General features: G+C 33.3%; 3 protein-coding genes across 3 annotated transcripts; 2 read left to right on the forward strand and 1 right to left on the reverse strand.

The window, feature by feature from the left end:
- Nucleotides 1-87: 87 nt before the first annotated feature.
- On the forward strand, nt 88-1,584 carry LOC106116254 (ADP-ribosylation factor-like protein 3). Its single transcript, XM_013310015.1, has 5 exons — nt 88-169; nt 239-499; nt 622-754; nt 1,027-1,130; nt 1,248-1,584. The coding sequence occupies exons 1-5, from the start codon at nt 164-166 to the stop codon at nt 1,290-1,292; spliced, it is 549 nt and encodes a 182-aa protein (XP_013165469.1). The 5' UTR covers nt 88-163; the 3' UTR covers nt 1,293-1,584.
- A 445-nt stretch (nt 1,585-2,029) lies between these two features.
- Nucleotides 2,030-13,373, reverse strand: LOC106116237 (uncharacterized). Its single transcript, XM_013309996.1, has 7 exons — nt 13,158-13,373; nt 5,181-5,452; nt 4,270-4,816; nt 3,750-3,939; nt 3,204-3,417; nt 2,840-2,967; nt 2,030-2,496 (listed from the first exon to the last, which is right to left on the reverse strand). Exons 2-7 carry the CDS (start codon nt 5,443-5,445, stop codon nt 2,416-2,418), a joined length of 1,425 nt encoding a protein of 474 aa, XP_013165450.1. The 5' UTR covers nt 5,446-5,452; nt 13,158-13,373; the 3' UTR covers nt 2,030-2,415.
- Nucleotides 13,374-17,748: 4,375 nt separating this feature from the next.
- LOC106116256 (uncharacterized) lies at nt 17,749-20,067 on the forward strand. Its single transcript, XM_013310017.1, has 3 exons — nt 17,749-17,930; nt 19,292-19,360; nt 19,752-20,067. Exons 1-3 carry the CDS (start codon nt 17,859-17,861, stop codon nt 20,055-20,057), a joined length of 447 nt encoding a protein of 148 aa, XP_013165471.1. The 5' UTR covers nt 17,749-17,858; the 3' UTR covers nt 20,058-20,067.
- Nucleotides 20,068-24,644: the final 4,577 nt, after the last annotated feature.

The following is a 24,644-nucleotide window of genomic DNA, read 5'->3' on the forward strand; positions in this document are numbered from 1 at the left end:
ATATCTATTAGTGCTGAATGATCTTCGATATAAGAGATTGCGAGCCAAATGCTAATATTATTGCAACCATAGCAACAATAATATAAACACATTTTGAATGTCTGTTGTGGTTTAGGTGATACAAGAATTTATTTTAATATTAAGTGACTATCCAAGCGTATTAATGATGGTAATTAGTCTAGATTAAACAATTTCGTTTTTATAAATGTATATCTTAAAGCTAAAATTATATTTCCAGGGTCTATTAAATATTTTAAGAAAGTTACGTTCAAATCCAGATAAAGAATTGCGTCTATTACTGCTTGGTTTAGACAATGCTGGTAAAACAACACTTTTAAAGCAATTGGCATCAGAAGATGTAAATCACGTTACTCCAACTGCAGGTTTTAATATTAAATCCGTACTATCTAGCGGATTTAAATTGAACGTATGGGATATTGGAGGACAACGAAAGATACGTCCATATTGGAGGAATTATTTCGAAAATACTGATATCTTGGTATGTTGAATAATATCGCATCATATCTAAATCTTTCCAAGTCTTTAACCCCTCCATCCAGGCCAGGTTTCCCTAATCGTCTTTGAAATCAGAAGGATCTTTGTTGCTTTGTACTGTTTTAGATTTATGTCGTGGATTGCTCAGACCATCAACGACTTGAAGAGACAAGTCTAGAATTAGCGGAACTACTGCAGGATGATAAGTTACGTGGTGTACCATTATTAGTGTATGCTAATAAACAAGATTTGGATACTGGTAAGTATTCGAAGCAATGGGCTAAAGTTTCGTAGGTTGTTGGCATTGACCTTTATAAATGGACAGGCTATAATATGCGGTATTTTGTTCCTATTTTATTTTTGTCGTTTTGGTTGCGGTTAATAGTGGTGGTAAGGATTCGAACTAATGATATAGATGTAATTAATCATCAGGAACTTCATCAGGCGAGTTTTAGTATGACCTATCGATTTATAGAGATCAGTGGCCCGTTGTTCGTTAAATTGTTGTTTTTTTTCACTTTATTTTTATAGCTTTACCAGCCAGTGAAGTCGCGCAACATCTTGGTCTTCATTTAATTAGAGATCGTACATGGCAAATACAGGCCTGTGTTGCCATTGAAGGAACAGGAGTGAAGGTAAGTACATTAAAAAGAACACAAATGAATTGTCTCTGGTACAATAGAACGAAATATGAAATAGCCTATTTGTGAAATGATTCGTTTTTAATTAAGACTTTTTTAATTTATTTCCAGGAGGGTATGGAATGGGTATGCAAGAATATACCAGTCAGGAAATAAAGCCTACATTGGATATAGTAAATAGTTAATATTTGAATTAGTCCTTTATCTTTGATATTTTCATCAAATTATTGCACTATGTATGTATTTTATGCAATAAATTGGTATGATATTAATCAATAGGGATATAAAGTAAAGTTAAAATCAAACACTATGTTATATTTGAATGTATAAAAAAATCTCTGATCTTTTCTCCTATAATAGCCTAATGCTCCTATTATAGTCAATAGCCTAATGGTTAAGGGTACGGATTTCCGATCACGAGGTCAGGGGTTCGATTCCCGCCATTCGACTATTGTAACCCATATCCTAGCACAAGCATAGAGCTTAGTTGGTATGGTACAATAAATATTAGTATATTAACAAAAAATGAGTAATATTTTTAATAAAAAAAAAAACAAACAAAATAATAATTGCTAGTCATTTTTCACAGAACACATTAATTTAAACATGACAGGAGTTAAATCTGTTGCCACGTCATCTTTATGAAAAAAACCAACAATAATTTGTGTATTGTGCAATCTTTTAGAACTTATTACGTGATTTGTGTTAGTCTAACCGTTGAATTCTGTAACAGAATTTCTGGATAAAACATATCGTCATCCCTTTCTTTCATCTTTGATAAAACAGAGATAATAATATGTTTTAAAAGAGGATCTCAGAAATCCACGGTAAATATTGTATACTGTAGCATAAATATATCTTCCGATTATAAAGGATTGAATTAAAAAAAATAATTCATAAAGTCTTTTATTTTTTAACTTAAATACATACCATATTTACAAGGAAACTTAATTTTTTAAATACAGAAAAAAAGGAAAGATTCGTATTGTCTAACTTTTGTTAAACGTCGTAGATTTTTAGCACCATTTCCAGCTTTTTTTAACTTAGTCACAAAATAACTTTTTGACAAAATGCCTTAACTTATTTTTTCCTATAAAATATTATGTTTAAAAATATATTTTGCGTCTTAAAATGTTACACTATAAAAATATTTATATTTAATCTATGCAAAACATTTTCAAAGGAACAGATTATAAATATCATAATTTTGCAAATACTATTTATATTTACTAAGTAGTATTATTAAAATATATATTAAATAACTAAATTTTTCATGTACTTATAATTCCATATGGTACACCTCAGTCGTCACTTTCATTTCGTGTTCGTGGAAAGAAGCGCAATCTGCGGGATATTTTGCCTGCAATAAAAAAAAATATAATCAATATTTCCAGTATAGCATAATGTTACTGGCACATATTTATAAAGTAAATATTTAAAAATAAATCAAATTATAATCAGCCAGTGTGAAATTATGAAAACTCGTTAACGTAAACTAGCTTTAACTCGAATAGTTATAAAAAAGAACTTAATTGGTACCCATGTGTTCTTTCAAACTATGTTCTACATCTATGCCAAATTTCATCAAGATCCGTTGAGCCGTTCCGGAGATACCTTCCTTCAATCATTCATCCATCCATCGATCTATTCGGATTAATAATATTAATAAGATAGTAAGCTTATAGTGATCTATCACGACTAACCTCGCAATTGACATCATTCTGTATAGCGTTGTAGAGGTCCCAGAATCCTTTGCCGTTTTGGAAGCTAAGCGCCGCAGACGCGGCGAGGCTACTCAGCTTGGTGAGACCAGCTTTGAAGCCGGGCAGACCTGGTGTATATGATATCACAATTAAAAACGACAAACTGTTATAATTACAGCTTTGCTAGACAGAGACGTTCAGTAAAATATTTCACTGCGATTCATTATTGTCAAGTTTTGCTTTTAAGATTATATTGCCAAATTATTTAACAAATATTTTTTCTTTGTCGTATTCCCTCTCAGACGCTCTGTGGTGTTTCTATGGTCATTTCTCTAGTCTGGTTTTTTTACTTGTGGTCACTCACCTTGCTTGCCTTGATCAGGATGTCTATTTACAAGGCACATGAGATGTTCTTGACAGTGAGGTGCTTTCACTGAATGCTTGTATGCTCGGTACACTCTGAGAACCGGCTCTATAACTTCCAAGTTCAGAGTGTCAGTCAATCTATCAGCTACGGCGTTATAGTCGCCTTTACTGACGATACTCTGAGATGTGGATTGAGCCATTTTTAGAGTTTGCTGAAAAAATAACAACTAATTAGTAGGAAACTCAGACAGGTCGACGTCGCGTGGGCAGACCTCTCGCTCGATGATCTGAGCAAGGTTGTGGGCGTATCCTGGATGCTCTTTCTGGGAGGTCTATGCCTAGCAGTGGGAGTCAAAGGGCTGAACAGAGAGGGAGAGGGAGAGTAGGAAACTTACATCTTTATTATTAAATAGAGATATAGAACTTTTGTAGTTCTGTTCCAGGAGTTCAGTAATTTAAATTAATTAAAAATCTTTTAGATGTATCTTACTAGATAAGATACTTCTTTAAAACTATGTTGATTTAAGTTTAAAGTACTGGTTACCTTAAGATAATCCACAGCTGGTTTCACGTATTCTGATACATCGGTGTCCATGGCCAAGTAATGTTTTAGCACGTAGTTGATGAGTGTTGTTAACGATTCAGTTGGTCTCTTCATGTTGAAATGTGTGTTTGTTGGTAAACCCTGTGCGTCTAGGAAGCTATTTACAATGAATTGACCTGATACTAGGTATCTGAAAATAAGCATTAGATTATTGTTGAATCTATACATCTAAACTAGTATTTTAAAGAGGAAAAGTAGTTTCGTATGTAAGGGTTAAACTCAAAAAGTACTGGAGCGATTTTAAAAATTCTTTTGACTTTAGAAAGCCAGATTATTACTGAGTAACATAGGCCATATTTATTCTTAGATTTCTTTTTAATTTGGCGTGGAGGAAGTCGCGTGCAAAAGATTCAATAAGAATGGCATTATCAAAGGGTTTACAGCAAATATAATATCTTAAACATAAACAGGGGTTAGGTTTCGATATAGGATAAAAATAATTAAGCAAATTAAAGTTTACCTCTGATATACTTCAGGTTTAGCGACGTGAACAACCATATCAGTCAAATATTTCGCAGCAGTTTTAATCCAGTGTCTTCTGAACGAATGATTTTCAAAATTCTTAAACATAAGATCAAAACTGATCGAACCGTCTGGAGCTATGAATGCTTTCATTGTTTTCTTCAATCCTGATTTCTCCCAAATGGTCTTTCCTAATTCGGAGTTCATAAACAAATCCCAATAAAGGTGTGCTTTCTCCAAGAATGGAGGTAGGAATGTGGCATGTTCTTTGTGACTATCTGCACGTTTATTTGCTTCAGGAGCAGAGAAGGAACTTAACGTATTCATAACTAAAGGTAGAACTCCTGCGGCGTTCTTATTTCCTAGTAGTCCAGAAGCAAGGCTTAGTATACCGTCTAAATTTATCGGGTCGTCTTGACTTTGTCTTTTCTGTCGTTGTGGCTTTGGTTGCTCACCTCCCATCTGGTTTGCAAACATTGATATCATCGATCCCATTAGTGCTGGATCTATTTTGCCATCTTGACCGCCAAGTAGACTGCCTAGACCTGCGAATACAGTTAGAACGAATCAGTCTTAATAGTAAGCTCCTAAATCTTACGACGAGTCGACGGTATGCCTCATATTATAAGTTAGAATCCATTGACGCGAATGACGTGCTTTCGTTACAAAGTCCAGTATCAGAATGAGTAGTAAGGGGACAAAACGTCATTTTAGTAGGGCTATTGTTGCGACAAGACACTGGCACATTTTCGGATTTTCTTCCTAACAGTACATAAATAGTGTCTACTTAGATTTGAAGTAAGATGAGGAATACCTTGACTTCTATAGAATCTTCATTGCAATATGAATAGTGTCAAAGTTAAATATATTTTTAAGCACAATTATTAGAAGTATGTAACAAGAACTTACCAGACAAAACATCACCGGCATTAGCACCATCTGATTGTCCGAAAAGTGCTCCTAAATTCTTTGCATTATCACCTTGCATTAGAGTTCCGACTATGTTACCAATAGCCGCCATTCCATTCATGTTGTTACCACCTCCATCCGCCATGTTTTGGAGGAAGGAAGACGCTAGATCCAAGAACGGATTATCATCATCGCTTCTACTACCAAGAATCGGTAGCGTCAGAATCTGACACAGCAATACTAGTAGAACGCTGACTCTTGCCATGGTTTATCTGTAAAGACATGTAAATTAATTTAATCAAAAATTGACAAAAGACATCACTAATATACTTGGACAATATATTTTGCTCGACTAGCTGTCGCCCACGACTCTGTCTGCGCCGAGTTATAAACAAACTTAATATGTAGTCTATGTTCTACATCTATGCCAAATTTTAGCAAAATATGTTAAGCCGTTCGGGAGATGCCATGAAACAAACATCCATCCATCCATCTAAACATTCGCATTTATAATATTAGTAAGATATAAAGTCAATATCGTGGTATTACAGCTATCAAAATTTTTTTTCTTCCAAATAATATTGGTAACAGGCAGCCGACCGTTCATAAAAACAGGCAAAAAATTAAGGTTCATAAAACCTGGTGCTTCGAGATGATGATGACAATTTACTAGAATAACTAATGGAGTTAGGGTTTAGGAATGTATTTATAACCTCACTCAGAGTTGCTTAAAGCATACACTTAGAGCAAAAGTGATTTCTGAAGCAGTTAACATATCAGCAATGAATTCCTTTAATTGAGAAAATATCAGGATTTAAAGTAACAGACGCTATGATATGACTCAATTATTTGATAAAAAAGTAATTAAGAACTTATCGTGTCGCTTTGATGGATTTTATAAAATGTAATGGACAATTTAATCTTCCAGTAGTCAGACTTCATTCGTCGGATTTAAAAATTTAATTGAGTTTAAAACATTGATGTAAAACAAACGGATATAACAAGAAATAAACAAAATTTATTACGATAAAATTCGCTTAAGTTATCGCGTTCCAACCATTCTTACTAATATTATAATTGCGAATGTTTGGATGGATGCATGGATGTTTCTTAAAAGGTATCTCCAAAACGGATGCATGGGTCTAGCTGAAATATGGCAAAGACGTAGAACATAGTCTAGAAGAACTCATAGGTTATTATTTTTTTAATACTCGTACTTCGCGGACAGAGTCGCTGGCGACAGCTAGTTTGAAACAACAGCAGTTGTAGTAGCATAAATAATAAATTTCGTTTTCATTATTGTATGTTAGTAACTGGATCTTTTGTATGAATTGATTTTGATAGTAAATGACGTTAAGCAAGGTTTTTTTTCTTTCGGACAAAGTGCATGGAGTATTTATTTGCTCTATGTCATGCGGTAATATTTGAAGTCATATCTATGAGTTTTATATCCTTGATTTACGACTGAATAATATCATCAATATGGCGTCACACGCCACTGTTGATTGCAATTTAAATTCAAAAGGCGAATTGGATATCTGTTTTTGTTCACACTTATTCTCTCCTGAATAATTTATAATATAACTTAATTTAATATACTAGGACACATCATTTTGTTAATAATTAGGACAAGCGGCAGGCATTACCAAGGAAAATTTAATATAGTTAAAAACAATATTACTTGTTCTCCCCTAAATAACGGAGTATTCTGTGCAAATATCCTAAAAAAATTGTTGCTATTCCACTCATTCGCTTTGAAAAAACTGAGATATATCCTCTGTGTGCTTAGGCTTCTAAAACTCAAGTTTAGGTTATGTTAGCTTAGCTGTGTCCCTGCAACTTAATAATAAGAGAAGATTATGCCCGACATGAGGGGCGCTGCTATCGCGTTTAGGTTAGGTTAGGTCTGTCAAAAACATGTTCAGCGGGAAAAATTATTTTGACACTTTTTCGTCATTGTCAAAAGGTAGTGAGGTAACATAATTTAGTTTGACTTATGTACACTTGGTTAAATAATTTTGTCGTTCTGTAGTTATTATTATCAAGTAGATAACATTTTTTAAAATGTGCAGACATTTTTAGGACCCATCATGCGCAGCATCAATATGAATAAAACATGCTGTTAACGGTCCATCAAATGCAAGTATCGGGATTTCACTGTTCGTATATTAAAAGGGAAATCTGATGAAATCTCGCTCGCGTTGTGTACACAGTTACTATGCTATGATGAGGGTTATTTTTGTAATAAACTGAACTGAAACTATTACTTATTACTTATTTTTTTAACTACATTGTTAACTATTACTATAGTTTTATTGTAGCGTTCTTTGTTTGTTTGATCATTTCAGATGTAACATTCTTATAAGTGAAGACTTATTATTGTCTCTCAGTCATTTAGTCTATAGTTAAAAAGATAAATATAGCTGTAAGTTTTCCATGTTGTAAATAAATAAATAAATGGACCAGAACTTTTGGAAAGTAATGTACTTTTGAACATGATTTAGCTCGAAAGATAGATTAGGGAAAATATCAAATTAACTTTATTCTGCGAGTAGCTCTTTAAACTCTATTTTTGAAATCAAGAAGACATCTTGCAAGCTATGTTCCATTCTTTTTATTTTCAGAAGTAGGAAAGAAAGGAGGATTGAATTAATATACGACTCTTTGAATTCACCTGGAAAACAATCAATAGCATTTGAACTTTCGTGATTTTTATTACAGTTTTCTTTTAATATTATTATATAAAATAAACCAACACGTACTAATATAGAAAATAAACAAAATAAACAAACAAATTAACTTTTAAACTGCACTACCGATATATTCTCAATTTAATTAAAAGAGAGAAAGTAATCAGCGTTGTGCAGCAAATAAGGAAAGCGGTTAACCCACAAAGATGGCGGAAAGTTACTGGATTGTACAGGACAAGGTTTGTTACACGAAGTAATGATCTTACGATGAACTTCGAATAATGTATAAAAACAAACTGTCCTCTCACTCATACCCTATGTAAACAACAGAGATGGAAATCTTACTAATATTATAAATACGAATGTTTAGATGGAAGGATGGATGTTAGAAGGTATCTCCAAAACGGCTGAACGGATCTCGATGAAATTTAGCATAAATGTAGAACATAGTCTGGAGGAATGTATACATATAGACAACTTATTATTTTTTTTTTTAATTTCGGCGCGGGAGGACAGCTAGTAACTTTAATATATGAGTTAAAGAAATCATATGGTTTTTTGGATCATATAATTGGTCATAAGAAATGGGTCTTGTACATTAACTTTTTTTTAGGTATTTTTTAATGGTATTTTTTTGTTTTATATACAGAGTGTTCCTGCAAGATGTGGTATTGTCATCGAGTGGTAAGTTATTTCATATTTGAATACTAATTGAATTATAATAAAATTGCGCCGTTTTACAAAAGTATATAAATTCTTTTTATTTAGCTTGTGATATAAGAATAGATGGATTGCGATGATTAATTTGATTACTAAGTAATCGTTAGGTAATTTCCGTTTTAAATACTTTTTAGGTAATTTAACTAGACTGGTATTCTTATCAGGTGCGTTATCAGTTAGACAAATTACGTTTGAACAATACTATAACGTATACTGTTATAAACGACAACATTTATAAACTAGTTAACTTGAATTTAACTGGTTTATAAATAATGTAGTAAAATAACTATCTTTGTTAATTTGTAACTTAATTATTTTAGACATTATTAGTTAGAATGTTTTGGCGCAAATGGCGCGTTTTCGTTATCAAGTCAAGTGTCAGATTGATTAGTGAGGGGACATAAACGTCGACATTTTAGTAAGGCTAATGTTGCGCTGATACACCGGCACAATATCGGATTTTCTTCCTAACAATTATGCGTTGTTGCTGTCTACAACTTTAACAGTGATAAATTTAAAAATAAGCTAACGTTATTCCCTTTTACATAAGCTACTTGTAATGAAAATCTCGTCAAAATCAGTCCCGTTGTTTCAAAGATTACCCAGAACGACGACAAAAAATTTTGCAATTTTTTTTGTTATGAGTAACGCAAATACGTTTTGTGTATGAAATATGAAAATTCTTTTCTAATATTATAAATAGAGACACGAATTTGAACTGTATATCGTCCTGGGATCTTAGCATGGGAGACTAAAATTAACAGTACAAACATCGTCTTCGGATCTTCTCGTGGTTTTTTTTTTAATTTAACTTTAACAATATAAAATGGTAAAAGAATTTATAAAGTTAAAAATAATATATATTTTCTACTTAAAAGAATAAGCAGAGAATGTATATTGGTATAATAAATAGTTCCTATTTATGTGATATTGCATAAAAATACATGATTGAATTATATTCAGGAAGTAATTCTTTAAATAATTATTTTCGCTTTAATTTGTTATTGATTTAAGGACATACAATTACTTTTAAATTTAGCGTTGATAAAAGTAAATGTTTTTTAAACTTATTTCAAGAGAATTATGAACTGAAGTAAATAAACTCATATATAAACACGGCTAAACACTCACGTATATACGTCCGGTGGCGGCACCGACTAGTTTCGAGCCCATCGGGGGCACTTCATCAGGATGATATGATATATATGATGATGTTTATATATCAGTTTAGTATAATGTCTCACGAAAGTTTGAATAATTGAAGTAAAATAAGTCATATAAATAAACTCATGAAAAGAGTTACATATAATTGTCAAATTAAGTCAAATAAGTGCAATTATTCGTCTTCGAATTCGAACTTGGAGTATTAGGTTAGTTGTATTGTAACTTAGTAGTACGAGTCACATGCATGTAGCGGTTTATAAGGGACCATTTTCACTGACATATTTTGTATTTGCACACATAATAATAGAGGAATCTTTGGTCTTTTGTCTTTAATAAATTCGTAAGTTTTCACATCAGGAACTTCTGTAATATGTGTAAAAACTGTTCAAAATACTTTTTTTATAATATGTTGTTTTTGCCTAAATGTTTCTTCGGTGGAAAAACACTCTAATATTTAACAGTGGTAGAGCCCACTTTAACATCTTCGCACGAATTGGCCCGGCTCGCCCGGTGAAATACCACGACCACACAGAAGACAGGCGTGAAGTGGAAGCAATTCCGCGTTTCGTCTGATGAGTGTGCGTCCCGGATGAGAGGATGCATGGAAAGGGAAAATATTTTCTTTCTGTGCATCCTCTCCTCCGTCGATTAAAGGTAGGCAACGCTTATGCAATTGCGTATGTCTATGGGCAACGGTCACTTCGCTATTTCAGCGATTTCAAGTGGCCGCTCGCTCGTTTGCCACCTTATGATATAAAAAAATAAATATTTTTTCGAACTTTAATGTGAGTAAGAATTTTGCCACAATTAATTTTAATATTTATAAATTAATGCGTTGATGTCTTTTACTAAGACACGTTTTAATACGAAAATTAACAATTTTGTTTGATTGAACTTACTCTTAGTAAAAGATTAAAATTAGTTTTGGAGTTATTCGAACAAATGAAACACTAAATTCTTTTCACTTTACTAATCGGCTGACTCATTTTATTATAACTAGTTTGTATACGGTCCCTAACTTCATAGCGGTACAAGGAACGTGTGACGTCACGACAGCGTCTTCGGTTATTGACCCTACTACCTGTCCGTGGAGGTTACACTCAAGAAGGCTTGATAAAAAAGATTGTTATAATGTAGGAAGTGAATTGGCATACTGGTCGAATTGACAAATGTATATTTCTTTTTTGGATTAGCCTAGTTTTAGTTAAATATTTATTACATTTCATATTAAGCTAGGTTTTCTTAAATAAATTATTTTAATTACATTTTCTATACCAGAGACAATCTGTTTGTTTAGATGTTTAGTTTTCGAGAGGATATAGATGATTGGGGGGGTTTTTAGTGCCTATTGTTTATTAGACCAATTTTCTATTATATAATAACAAAATACTTAACGTTAAGGCTATTTTCTATTCCTTAAGGCAATAATTATTAACCAGAGATAATAAACGCAAGATAATAGTACAAATTCCTCAAAACAAAGATTTGAACATTTTATCTATTTCATTGAAAAGCAAAAGTGAGTGAATCATCTGTTTTCTTTTATATCTAAACTTTTGTCATAACAATTGTTTTTGTTAAGAATTTTTTCTTATCTCCACAGGTATGCGATTTCACAGAATTTTGGTAATTTTAAATATTCCTGAAAGTAGACACACGTATGACCAGCTGTTGCCCGTGACTCAGTCCGCGCGGAAAAACTTAATTAGGAACCTATGTGTTCTTCCAGGCTATGTTCTACATCTATACCTAATTTCAGCGGGTTTCTGTTCGGCCGTCCTGGAGTTATCTTCAAACAAGCATCCAAATATTCGCATTTATAATATTATATTAGTAAGTTTTATTTATACACCTCTATTTTTGTCGCGTCAAAGAGATTGTCGGTGATTTTCGACCAAGCCAAGGTCCACAAACGTCTGTAGAACTAAGAAGAGATTGTCGTTTTATAAATAGAGTAATGTAAGGTCTCTTTTATAATAATATAATTTTAATTATACAGTTGACTTTAAGAGCACTTTTATTAAAATAATAGTTGTCACCCGCGACTCCGTCCACGCTGGATTAAAAGAAAACGTAAAGCTTATGTGTTCTTCCAGGCTATGTTCTACATCTATGCTAAATTTTAGCGATATCCATGCTGCCATTCTGGAGATACTTTCAAACAGACATTCATCCCTTCATTCGTATTTATAATATTAATGAGAAGTAAGATTTTAAACATATATTATAATATCACACGATAGTCAATAATGCGTGTGTCAAACTGTAGGGTAGGGTGTAGGTGTACGCTGGATTATTTCAAGCATTAGGTTTAGTACGAAATGTGCACTCCATGAATGTTTATGTTCGATATATCGTAATGAATCGTGTAAATATATGTACGATATTTTACGTATTTGCCATCAATATTTGCCCTGGTTTTTATGCGAATTCATGATTTTCTCTGTTCCACTTTATTAAAAACAATAAGATGCAAAAACAACAAATTAACTGCAAATTTTTACAACTTGTTTTCACTATCGAAGCAAAAACTAAATCCGTCTCCGTTTGCTCAATAAAATATTCCGTATTGTATAAAAAATGACATAGTTTTTTACCGGTTTATCAGCTATCGAAATGCATATTCGTAATTAATTATAAAATTGTCTAGATCGTTTATAAGCTAAGTATAAGATCAGTCTGTTACATTATATATATTTTATTGGAGTGAAAAATGGTAAGCGAGCAAGAAGCCACATTTATTTGACAAAATAGCAAATCGGCCTCTGGCCATAGACATTCCCATATTAAAGAATTAAGTATATTTCGATACTTGTTAACATCTTATATATAAAATTCTCTCATCACAATGCTAGTTACAATACTCCTCCGAATCGGATTGACCGATTTTATGAAATTTATACGCATATTTAGTAAGTCTGTGAATCGGCTACTATTTTTTTTATCCCGCGCGGACAGAGTCGCGGGCGATAGCTAGTGATATGAATGATAAAGATTTGATTAATTGTCCGTATGAATTCCGAATAAGCCGTACAACATATTGCCATCTCTTTTATTTTTTAAAAAATAAAATAAATTGGCAATGGACTCCGACGTTAATCCTATTGTAGATTTGACTACCTTATTTAAATTTTTACATGTTATTCATTGCATAAAAATAATAAACAACGACACAAATATTTTACGATATGAAACGAAAAGATTTATACTTCAAATACTTATCATGAAAATATTTTTATTGTCAAATGGAATGCATAAAATTTTATCAATATTTATTTTTATATTATTTTGTACTGGCTGATATAAATTCCATATTCAAATATTAAAAACTAAAGAGATAAAAATATTTCAAATGCGCGAGTTTGTAATTTAATTAAAATTAAATTGAAAAAAAAAAACTTACCGTCTTCAAATAACTTTATCCAATAAAATAATATTTATAAACACAATAATTCACTGCACAAATATACTGCAATAATTTTCTCTTTTTATTTTTTAATTTAGATCAATTGGTTTGCGTCGAGAAATGTTCACGACTGACTCAGTTCGCTTCAACGGTATTCGTAAAAGCGGCAAAAGAACACGTAATCGTTACCCCGATAAAACTTTAGTGTTGCTATATGAAAAATTAAAACTCCATAAAATATTACCAAAAAATTAAAATATTTGCAATTTAATTTATTAATAGTAAAATACAGATTAAAAAAGAGCGCGGAAGAAAAAACAACAAGCTTTTAAAGTTGGAATACAGATACTAAAATGATTGAAGAACCTCTTTCGTATAGAGTGCATTCGTCCTTGACTGAGCAGTTCCTAACAGTACCGTTTTGATTTTCTGTCTCGCTCTGTGCATTTAAATTTCCTGATGTTAGAAGAGGAGACAATTATCACCTTGGTGTGAAATCTGGCTGTCAATGACCGAAGTTTCGAAGGATCAACATAAAAAGACATTTCGAACTGTTATATTTTACAGTTATATTAAGTCCTTTGACCTCTTTCTTTAATATATTTGAAAACAAAAGGTATTTGGTTTGGAATTTATTTCTTTATGTTTGTAGGTCAATTGTGGACATTTTTTTATGGTTGGAGGTTATATGTTTTTTTGCTGTTTTTGGTAATATGACTGCTCACTTTAATAAAAATATACTAAGATATGTGTTGTAGGATTAAAATAATAGCCTATCTTTTTCTGTTATCTGATAAATTCTGTAATTTTTAGATATAGTTGATTAATAGTTAAAAAATACAAAATAAGATAAAGCGTAGTATTGATTAATTCGATTCAATAAATATTATTTTATTTTATAATTCAAATTGACAATCCTAGACAATGTTTTTGCAATTTTAATTATTCCTCGTATTTTTGTACGCGACTTGACTTTTGCTTTTGTTTTTGGTCTATCTTCTAGGCTAATTCTGGCGCATTGTTGGCTGTTTATAGAATTGTGAATCGGTTCAATATATTAATTTAAATATATTATTAAATAGGAATGTATTTGTTTATTTCTATAAGTACTTAGTATTATTAAGTTTATTAGTTATAAATATTATTTTCCGTCTTGTGACATCTGAGACGGTAACCCGTATTTTAGTTGAATATTTAATTAAATTAAGATTCTAAAACCGAATTTATGTCGCTGCTCCGCTGGATGCGAAGTATCGCTCCAACGCTAATTAAGATAAATGGAGACCGTTTCAGTCAATACTCTGATGTTGGTAAACAAATATTGACACAGCATAGTTGAAATATACGATATACGAGCCTGGTGAAACCAGCGTTAAATTATAACAGCAAATAAAAACGTTCATAAAATTGCTATTCAATTTTGTCAGGCGTCACAAGATTACACGTTTACGGAATGTAATAAAAGATTGAAGAAACAGCAAAAATCACACCAAATCATATTATTATTATTAGCAATCTAAGACACTAGATAACACAATAAATTTTGTCTACAAAACGGCCCATCCTTTGCCCAATCAACTGAAACTCAAAGGTATCTTGTTTCGTCAAAGTAATAAATCTTTATTGGAAGGACAAGGGAAATAAATACAATTGTTGTTCTATATCCTCTTTGGTATATTAAACTTTTCGGTATCCGTTTATTAGGAAGGTATTTTATTTGCAGTATATTTTTAGTTGTAAAAATGGCTTCAAATAAGTGAAATTTATCAAGATATTTAAAATTCAATCGAGGTACAGTAATTTAATTCGGCTTTTGTGAACTCCGTCTTAGCTGCTTCTATTGGAATTAATTTAGTAAAACGATCATAAATGTTTCTTTTGTGGACTTTTTTATCGATGAAGAAATTTTTAAATAATTTTCTTTTAAGATATGAAACTCCTTTTTACCTTTTGCGAATCGAGTCTAGAAGTAATGTTTTCACATGACTTTTTACTTTTATTACTTTTTACAATGAATGTTATATACATTTTCTATGTAGAATTAGGTTAAATATTTAGTTACCATAGTGTTCTCAGAGCGTCGGTGGCTCAGTGGGTTAAGCACTTGACTTGCAATCTGCAGGTCCTGGGTCCGAATTCCGACATGTACCAATGTGTTTTTCGATTTTCGATTCACATATGTACATTAATTCCGACGTTCTTATGGTGAAGGAAAACATCGTGATGCAACCTGCACATATCTGAGAAGAAATTTAAAGATATGTGTGAAGTTAACCAACAACCAATCTGCGTGGTGGACTAAGGCCTAGTCACCCTTGACTTTGGGTAGGCTCCGAGCCCCTCAGTGGGGAAGCATAGTGAGCTTATGATGTTTATAGTGTTCACGTTGCATAGCAGACTCAGCTTATTAATTTTGTATGTGTAAATATAAAAAATAAATAAACATACTTCTCTTCTATGTGTTAACCTATCAAAGATATATATGAGCTAAGGAGATAGATATATGTTTTTATAGTGCTTTCACAGTAATGTAGTGAAGTGTAAAGCAGAAGAGACAAGTACTGATCTCCGCGATACTGTTTTGAATAAAGATATTTTATTTCAATTGAACATATAATATTTATTTTTAAAGATTTATTGAACTTTTATACTGTGGATTTTGTATGCTAACTCACGGGTAAAATTAAAATAAATATATAGACTAGATGTCGCCCGCGACTCCGTCCGCGTGAAATTAATAATAAACATGATGAGTAGCCTATGTATTCTTCCAGACTATTGTCTACATCTGTGCCAAATTTCATCAAGATCCGATGAGTCGTTTTGGAGATACCTTCAAACAAACATCCATCCATTTAAACATTCGCATTTATAATATTAGTATGATACACAAATGGAATCTATAGATAATCCAGGCTTTTGTTATTCCTACAACTCTAGGACTTTATGGTGTAACGTAAATGTTTCTCACACTAGCGACCACTTAAAGTCTTACCGTGGGTTTCTAAAACGAAAATCTTTATTTAAAACATATTGTCATCTCTGTTTTGTCAAATATAATTTCAGGAATGATATGTTTTATATAGAGAATTTGGACTCAGAAACTCACGATTAGTAATGCATTAAAACTGTCATACTTTAGTAACTAATTAAGTATTTTTAGGTTTTTTTTATGTGCGACAATTGTATATGAATATATCAGAGCTTCGAGGCTTTGTAATGAAACGACAAATTCCCAATAAATCAACATTTATTTGCTCGATTGCTTGACAAAAATGACTCGTCTATGTATAAACCCTAATCTGTATTTATGAGGGAGTTTCAAAGTAATAAATCAATGTATCTTCGTTTATATAACGTTATACAAAGTGCTATCTATTGTATACTTTTGTATAGTCAGTACAGCGTCGGTGGCTCAGGGGTCAAGCACTTTACTTGCAATCCGCAGGTCCTGGGTTCGAATCCCGACATTTACCAATGTGTTTTTCGATTTCAGATTTACATATGTACATTTATGCGATCTTACGGTGAAGGAAAACATCGTGCAACCTACACATATCTGACAAGAAATTCAAAGATTTGTGTGAAGTCAACCTACCCGCACTTGGTCAGCGTGGTTGATTATGGTCTAATCACCCATAACTTAGGATAGGCTCCGAGCCCACATATAGTGAGCTGGTGATGATATTTTCAGTTGTATTTTATTTTTGCTTTATTTTGTTCTCTAATGATGATAGAATTCTTAGCATTAGCTGCTACACGAATGATCTTTAATCGACAGAGAAGGATATTACCACCTCCTATCCTTCTCTGCCGAAACTATCTTTCCTGTCGATCCATTTCTTATAAGAAAAGGTAGGGAAGGGTTAAGAGGATAAAAATTACGTCTTCTACACGCACTTTTTAGGTGAAACGTTGAATTATTTCCACTTCACGCTTGTCTTCTGTGCTGTATGACAGGCGTGAAGGTAAATAATTCGCTAATTTAGCGTAATCAAGTGACTATTTATTCGTTTGCTATAAAATTACAGTGGTAGATCCCGCTTTAACATCTTCGCACGAATTGGCCTGGCTCTCCCGGTGAAATATCACGACCACACAGAAGACAGGCGTGAAGTGGAAGCAATTCCGCGTTTCGTCTGATGAGTGTGCGTCCCGGAGGGCTAATTTAGTCCTGTTTCCCTTCCCACCCTCTTTTTATAAGGAAAAGATGGGAAGTGGACGTGGACTTTCCGGATGAGACGATGCATGGAAAGGGAAAATATTTTTTCTTACTGTGCATCCTCTCCTCCGTCGATTAAAGGTAGGCAACGCATATGCAATTGCATATGTCTATGGACAACGGTTACTTCGCTATTTCAGCGATTTCAGGTGGCCGTTCGCTCGTTTGCCACCTTATGATATAAAAATAATAATAATAATAATTCAATGAACAAAATATATCGATTAATCAATTTTTTGACTATCGGCGGTCTTTAACACGTGACTTGTATAAATTTACCAAACAACAGTTTAAACATCGATAATGTTTGACAAACATTTGCGATAGTTTTGATTTCTTATTACAACCGAATCTCAACTCCGGCATGGATTTTATTCTACAGTCCCTAGTGAAACTTCCAAGACTATGTCCTCTACTTACCTTTAAATATCCGTATCGATTCGGACGTGTTAAGACGGATTTTAATATATTTTGCAATGAATTTACAATGTAACTTCTTTCACATATTAATAGTGTGTTTTGTACAACTTGGCTCTTCAAACAATGAGGTAAGAAAGATTTATATTCATAATTAATTTTAGAATTAAGTTTAACAGTGGTAAATATCCTTTTCACGACTATGTCGAGTCGTCTGGTGCAAAATTACGACCATACAGAAGACGGGCGTCAAGTGGAAGCCATTCCGTGTACAGTCTGATGAGTGTGGTGCCGAGGCTTAATTTTAATCTTCTTTCCCTTTCCAACCGTTTCTTATAAGGAAAGGGAAGTGGATCTGACGGAGGAAGGGATACACATGAAAGTGAAATATTCACTTTTTGTGCGTCCTTCGTCGATTAGAGGTAAGAAACGCATCTGTAATTGTGGATGTCTAAGGGCAGCGGTCGCTTCGCTATTTCGGCGAATTCAGGGAGCTGCGCGCTCGTTTGCCGCCTTATGTAATATTACAGAAAAATCGGGTTAATAATTTGAGTTAATAATTATATATTATGTATTTAACCAATATTCAATCTACAATAATTAAATTACAAGTAGGTAATAGTATTAATTATTGGAAGACATTAGTTGTCACCGCAGGCAATTTAGTCTATCTGCCTATTACTACAAACTTTGTACAGAAGTTTTGATTAGTTGGGAATTGCGATTAATTTCTAAGTGTTGTGTTCACGCTCGTAACTGATGGCTGCAGCTCACGCTAATTTACTGGGAAATTATATCTCATGACCCAAATCAGTGAACCGAAATATTGATTAGTATATTCTAGAATATGTACTGTAGTATATGCATAAATATTGTGTTGTTTGTCTCGAGCGTACATGCCGGAGAGAGGGGGCGTCAGTCGATGTCAGACCTTTGGACCGGCAACACGTGTCGGTACGTGACCGAGCCAAATATAACGCAACGAATGCTACATGTACTACAACACAACTCAATTCCGTTACCTAGAAGGGTAGGCAGATTGGTACACGTCGTTCGCTATCCACATTCTTATAAACATACTCTTTTTATATTATAAGGTGTCAAACGAAAAAGCGGCCAACTGAAATAGCTGAATAGCGAAGCGACCGTTGCTCATCGACATAGGCAATCGCAGATGCGTTGTCTACCTTAAACCGACAGAGGAGATGCATAGAAAGAGAATATTTTCCCTTTGCGTGCATCTCCTCATCCGGAAAATTCACTTCCACTACCCATCCTTTTTCTTATAAAAAAAGAAGGGAAGCGAAAAAGGCCTAAATTTAGGCCTCCGGTAGACTTCAGGCTATGTTATTAATTGGAAATTGTCAAGCTCGATACACATTTTCAGTTTTTACTGTACATTAAATTGTATTGTGTTAAATTAATTTTGATTCTTCTTAAAGGAATTTTTTGTTAAAAATGTTTCATGAGTAATTTTTAATTTACTTTTTAGGTGGATGCAAAAAATCATACATTAATGGAGAAATATATTGGTGAATATTATGGGAAATATGATATTCAGGTATGTTATAAATTAACTAGCTGTACCCCGCGACTCCGCCCGCGCGGTATTACAAAGCTCAATTATTAGACTATGTGCTCTTCAAGACTATGTTCTACATATATGGTAACACCTCGGTGTTCCCGCTGCCCGTTTGCCCCCTTCTCTTATATAAAAAATTACATCATCATCAGCTCACTATACGTCCCCACCGAGGGGCTCGGAGCCTACCCTAAGTTAAGGGTGATTAGGCCATAGTCCACCACGCTGGCCAAGTGCGAGTTAGTTGACTTCACACATATCTTTGAATTTTTAAAAAATTACAGCGAACAACAAAATATCCATCTATACTTCCATTCAAACATTCGTATTTATAATATTAGTAAGATTTTCACAGTTTCTCGGTTTTTAGGACTATCCTCAAGGATTAAAAAACTACACAGAAGTATACGAATTAGATAAAGAAAGGGAAATGCCTAAGCTGTTAATTAAAAAGATTGGTAAACATAAAAAGAAATGGAAGAAAACGGAGGAAAAGGAGAAATACATCATGATGAAGAAGAAGAAGATATCAAAGAATAAGATGAAACGAAAGAAGCCACCAGCAAAGTTTGTGAAGACGGTTAGCGATAAAAATAAAGATTCCAATATGTCGGGTTCGAAAGAAGTCGATGAAATTGGACGTAAGCCTGATATTGTAGTACATATAGTAAAATAATTGAATACGTCACGATTTTTTTTATTTATTAACTATAATTAGAATAGCGCAAAATTAAAAATTAGCCTATTACATGCCCCCGTTCATCAGCTACCTTTCCCGTCCAAGTCCCGTCAAAATCAATCCAGCCGTTCCGGAGATTACCCGAAACAAACGCAGTCAGTTTAACAGTGGTAGAGCCCGCTTTAACATCTTCGCACGAATTGGCCCGGCTCGCCCGGTGAAATACCACGACCACACAGAAGACAGGTCAAGTGGAAGCAATTCCGCGTTTTGTCTGATGAGTGTGCGTCCCGGAGGCCTAATTTAGTCCTCTTTCCCTTCCCACCCTTTTCCTTATAAGGAGGGGATGGGAAGTGTAAGTGGACTTTCCGGATGAGAGGTTGCATGGAAAGGGATATATTTTCTTTCTGTGCATCCTCTCCTCCGTCGATTAAGGGTAGGCAACGCATATGCAACTGCGTATGTCTATGGGCAACGTTCACTTCGCTATTTCAGCGATTTCAGGTGGCCGCTCGCTCGCTTGCCACCTTATGATATAAAAAAAAAGTCTTGCGGACAGACAGACTTTTAAAAACACTACGTAAATACTTCATATGTAGAAAATATGTATATTTTTTAAGATATTACATACAGACATTCTTATTTTGATATGTATGTATTTATGTATAGATATAAAAAGATTATGGGTTATTCGTATTTGAAGAAGAGCAGAATCAAATAATGATAAATAATTTTATTAAAATTTTAAAGTTTCTATTTTAAATATAATTTAATAAAATACCATGTAATAAAACATTTTCTTAAAATATTAACAAAAGTAATAAAGTACCAAAAATTAGACTTCATCTCGGTTCTAATTTAAGTTTTTAATTAACTTTAAACTTGCAGAGTTACAACCCTAACCTAAGTAAATATCCAAGTTGATAGTTGGCACAATATTTTTCACTTTTATATTTTAGTAATTTTAAAGAAAAGAGAAAGACATTATAATCAGTGAGTACTGAACTATATTTATGATATACGATTACACATCACCTCTGGTCGTATCGTTAAAGTAGTAATAAAAATGTCATAACATAAACTAACTTTGTATGTTTATTATATTATCAACTAGTGACGCGACTCTGTCTGTGCAAACAAAAAAATTACCCTATGTGTTCTTTAAGATTATGTATGTATGCAAAAATTTCAACGAGACCTATGCAGCTATTCTGGATATACATTCTGACAAATATCCATCCAAACGCGTTCGCGTTTATAATCTTACTTCTTAGTTATATTATAAATGCGAATGTTTAGATGGATGGATGTTTGTATGAAGGTATCTCCGGAACTGCTGAACGGATCTCGCTGAAATTTTTCATAGATGTAGATAGCCTAGAAGAAAACTTAAGCTACTTATTAACATTTATTTACCGCGCAGACGGAGTCTCGGGCGACAGCTAGTATAAGTAATAATTGTATCCATATTCTCCCGATTAAGAGAATTCATCTTAAATTAATTAAAAGATAAACCCTTTTGGATTTAAATACGGGAAAAGGTTCAAATGCATAAATAACAAAGTCTAATTCATTCGGCGCGTTAATTTCGCGTCTGCGGTTTCCAGTTGAATTTAAACTAGACATTTGGATTAAATAGGCTTTAAGGTAAAAAGGGTTTTTATAACATTCTGTTTGAGTTGCAATTAAGAAGAAGAAAGTTGAAAGAAATATTTTTCTGACAGAACATGTTTCTTTGATATTATAATAAGTCCATCCTATTATATTATTTCTTGAGGCTTACGTTACTCGATTTTGGAATGTAATCGTCATCATCAGCTCACTATACGTCCGCAACTGAGGGCCTCGGATCATACCTTAAGTTAGGGATGATTAGGCCATAGTCAACCACACTGGCCCAGTGCGGGTTGATTTGACATATATCTTTGAATTTCTTCGCAGATATGTGCAGGTTGCATCACGATGTTTTCCTTGGCCGTAAGGACGTCAGATAAATGTATATATGTAAATCGAGAATCGAAAAAAAAATTGGTACATAGGAAAATTCTAACCCAGGTTCTGCAGATTACAAATCAAGTGCTTCAACCCCTGAGCCACCGACGCTCTTGGAATATTTGAAATATAAGTTTTCTTACAATTCAGTTTCCTTTGGGCATTATCTGGTAGAGTTAGTGTTTTGTTTTTGTTTTATATAAGAGAAGGGGATAAACGAGTGGAGGGAACACCGATTGAGGAACTGCAGATGTGTTCGAGGCCTTTAGCAATGACATAAGCTCGCTTCTTGAAGGACCCTGTGTATTTTAAATGATTAATTCCAAACGACTATTAAAAAGTTTTTGAGAAGATAAAAAAGGGCATATTTAAGATTATTCTTTCTATCTAGTAGTTAGTTAAAATCCTAAGCAAAGAAATCAGCATACGAATTGTAAAATTAATTTCAAATAAAATAAATTGTAATCAACTTTTACAGACTGAAATTTATTCGTAATAAAAAGCTTTCAATGCTATAAAATATTTTGCGGTAGCGAATGAAAATGTAGTCTAGATTTTGACATATTTAAGACCTAACTTTTCCGATGTGTCCTTAGTTTATTAGTGAAACTTGGTAGCGAATGAAATGAGTACTTTGCCAATAAATAAATGTGACAAAAACATATTTGTAAGATATTTCTTTCGTTGCGATGTTTCTTAGTGAAAAGAAGATATTTTGTTGCAAACTAAGTAATATTGCAAGAGGGAATGTTTGGAAGAATTTTAGTAACTAAATAAATACATCATCAAATAGATTTGAAAGGAATTTGGCACAGATATAGAACTTTTAGTCATTATTAGTTAGAATCTTTTGGTGTCAATGGCGCGCTTTCGTTTCCAAGTCAAGTGTCAGATTGATTAGTGAGTGAGAGGGAGTGATTGAAATTTTAATAAGGCTAGTGTAGTGTAAGCAGCATATCTCGGGACATAGAGCTGGATCTGCGGGAGCTACGGGGACTGGCAGGTGAAGGCGCAAGACATGCGACTTTGGCGATCTCTTGTGTCGGAGGCCAAGACCCACTTTGGATCGATGCGCCAGCGGAGTAAGTAGTGTTGCGCCGATACACCGGCACTGTGTCGGATTTTTTTCCTAACGGAACATAGTTTAGAAGGATGCATAAGAATGTAGGGTGTCCGTAACAACGAAATAATCATTATTGTTTTTAATTCCTCGCAATCGAAGTCGCAGGCAATTTAGTATATTGAATTACTGTTTTTGATTCAACATTTTAGGTTTTGTTGCTTTTCTAGATTTTTTCTTCAACTTCAATAATCTTCTTATTTTGATTTCTAATATTTTCAAAGCTCTCTTCATGAATTGATTTTTGTTGTCTTTTAAAATATGTTGTTTCTTGTTCAATATGTGCGATAGAACATCGCGTTGCTCTAATTCAACATGGCGGCTTATCTGGAAAAATATGAATAGAATTTGAGTGTGTTCTTTCTCTAGCGAAACTCTTGGAAAAATGTTGTCTCTATTGTTGAATGATTTTTCTCAAAGACAGACAGAGACAGTAAAATTTTTCACATGTCTTTCTCTATTAGACTTAAGAGTTAATAAAAGTAGTGGAGAACATTGAACAATACGTATAACAAATAAAATATTCATTTTACTTACTCGTTTTAGATTCGCTGAAGGAAATCTCAAGTTCGATATTGACATGTATTCGTCAATATCATTTTGAGATGCTAGATTCTAAAATAATAAAAAAATAAAAATAATATGAGCCAAAATCCTTGAAAGAAATCTTTTCATGATGATCGCATTAAAGTTTGTCACGCATTCGTATACTCCTCGTCTTTCCAGCACCGCCCTATGTCAGGACCACCGCCGATCGTGGGGTGATAGGAAGTTTTTTTTTATCATAAGGTGGCAAACGAGCGAGCGGCCACCTGAAATCGCTGAAGTAGCGAAGTGACCGTTGCCTTTAATCGATAGAGTAGAGGATGCACAGAAAAAATATAATAGTGGATGCTTCTCCGATGCCTCGGGAATCGTGCGCTGTCGACTCACGCAAGCAAGAACTGTGAAGCCCATGCCGTACCGTGCCGGGAAGAGGAATGGAAGAATGCGTAACCTTAAATGACTGATAATCATTTTTATGAATAAATAAAATACCTTTTTTATGTCAATATCCTTCATTGTCACAAACTGTACTAACAAACACACAATTAAAACGATTCTTATTCCAATTTGTAGAGATATGAAATACATTTTACACTGTCAAAAACTTTTTATTCGATTACTGGAATCGATACGAATATACTGAATCGATTCATAAATCTGTTAACATATCCCGAACGATCTTTACTGTGAAATTAAAAATAAAAGTATTTATTAGCTCCTTTGTTTATCAAACAGTTATTTAGCAAACAATGGAACTATTTTTATCATTCTTTTTAATGTCCATTCAACGATTAAATTTTTGGTCAAAGATTCATCGAGTTATTAAGCCTTTCAATGGAGAAAATTTCAAAAGAAAGATATAGTTATATTGCAAAAATAGTAATAAATAAGCACATGGCATTTTGATCGTCCACCTGACACTTTGC

The sequence above is a fragment of the Papilio xuthus genome, unplaced genomic scaffold, assembly GCF_000836235.2.
Source record: "Papilio xuthus unplaced genomic scaffold, Pxut_1.1 DF827756.1, whole genome shotgun sequence".
Taxonomy (NCBI): Eukaryota; Metazoa; Arthropoda; class Insecta; order Lepidoptera; family Papilionidae; genus Papilio; species Papilio xuthus.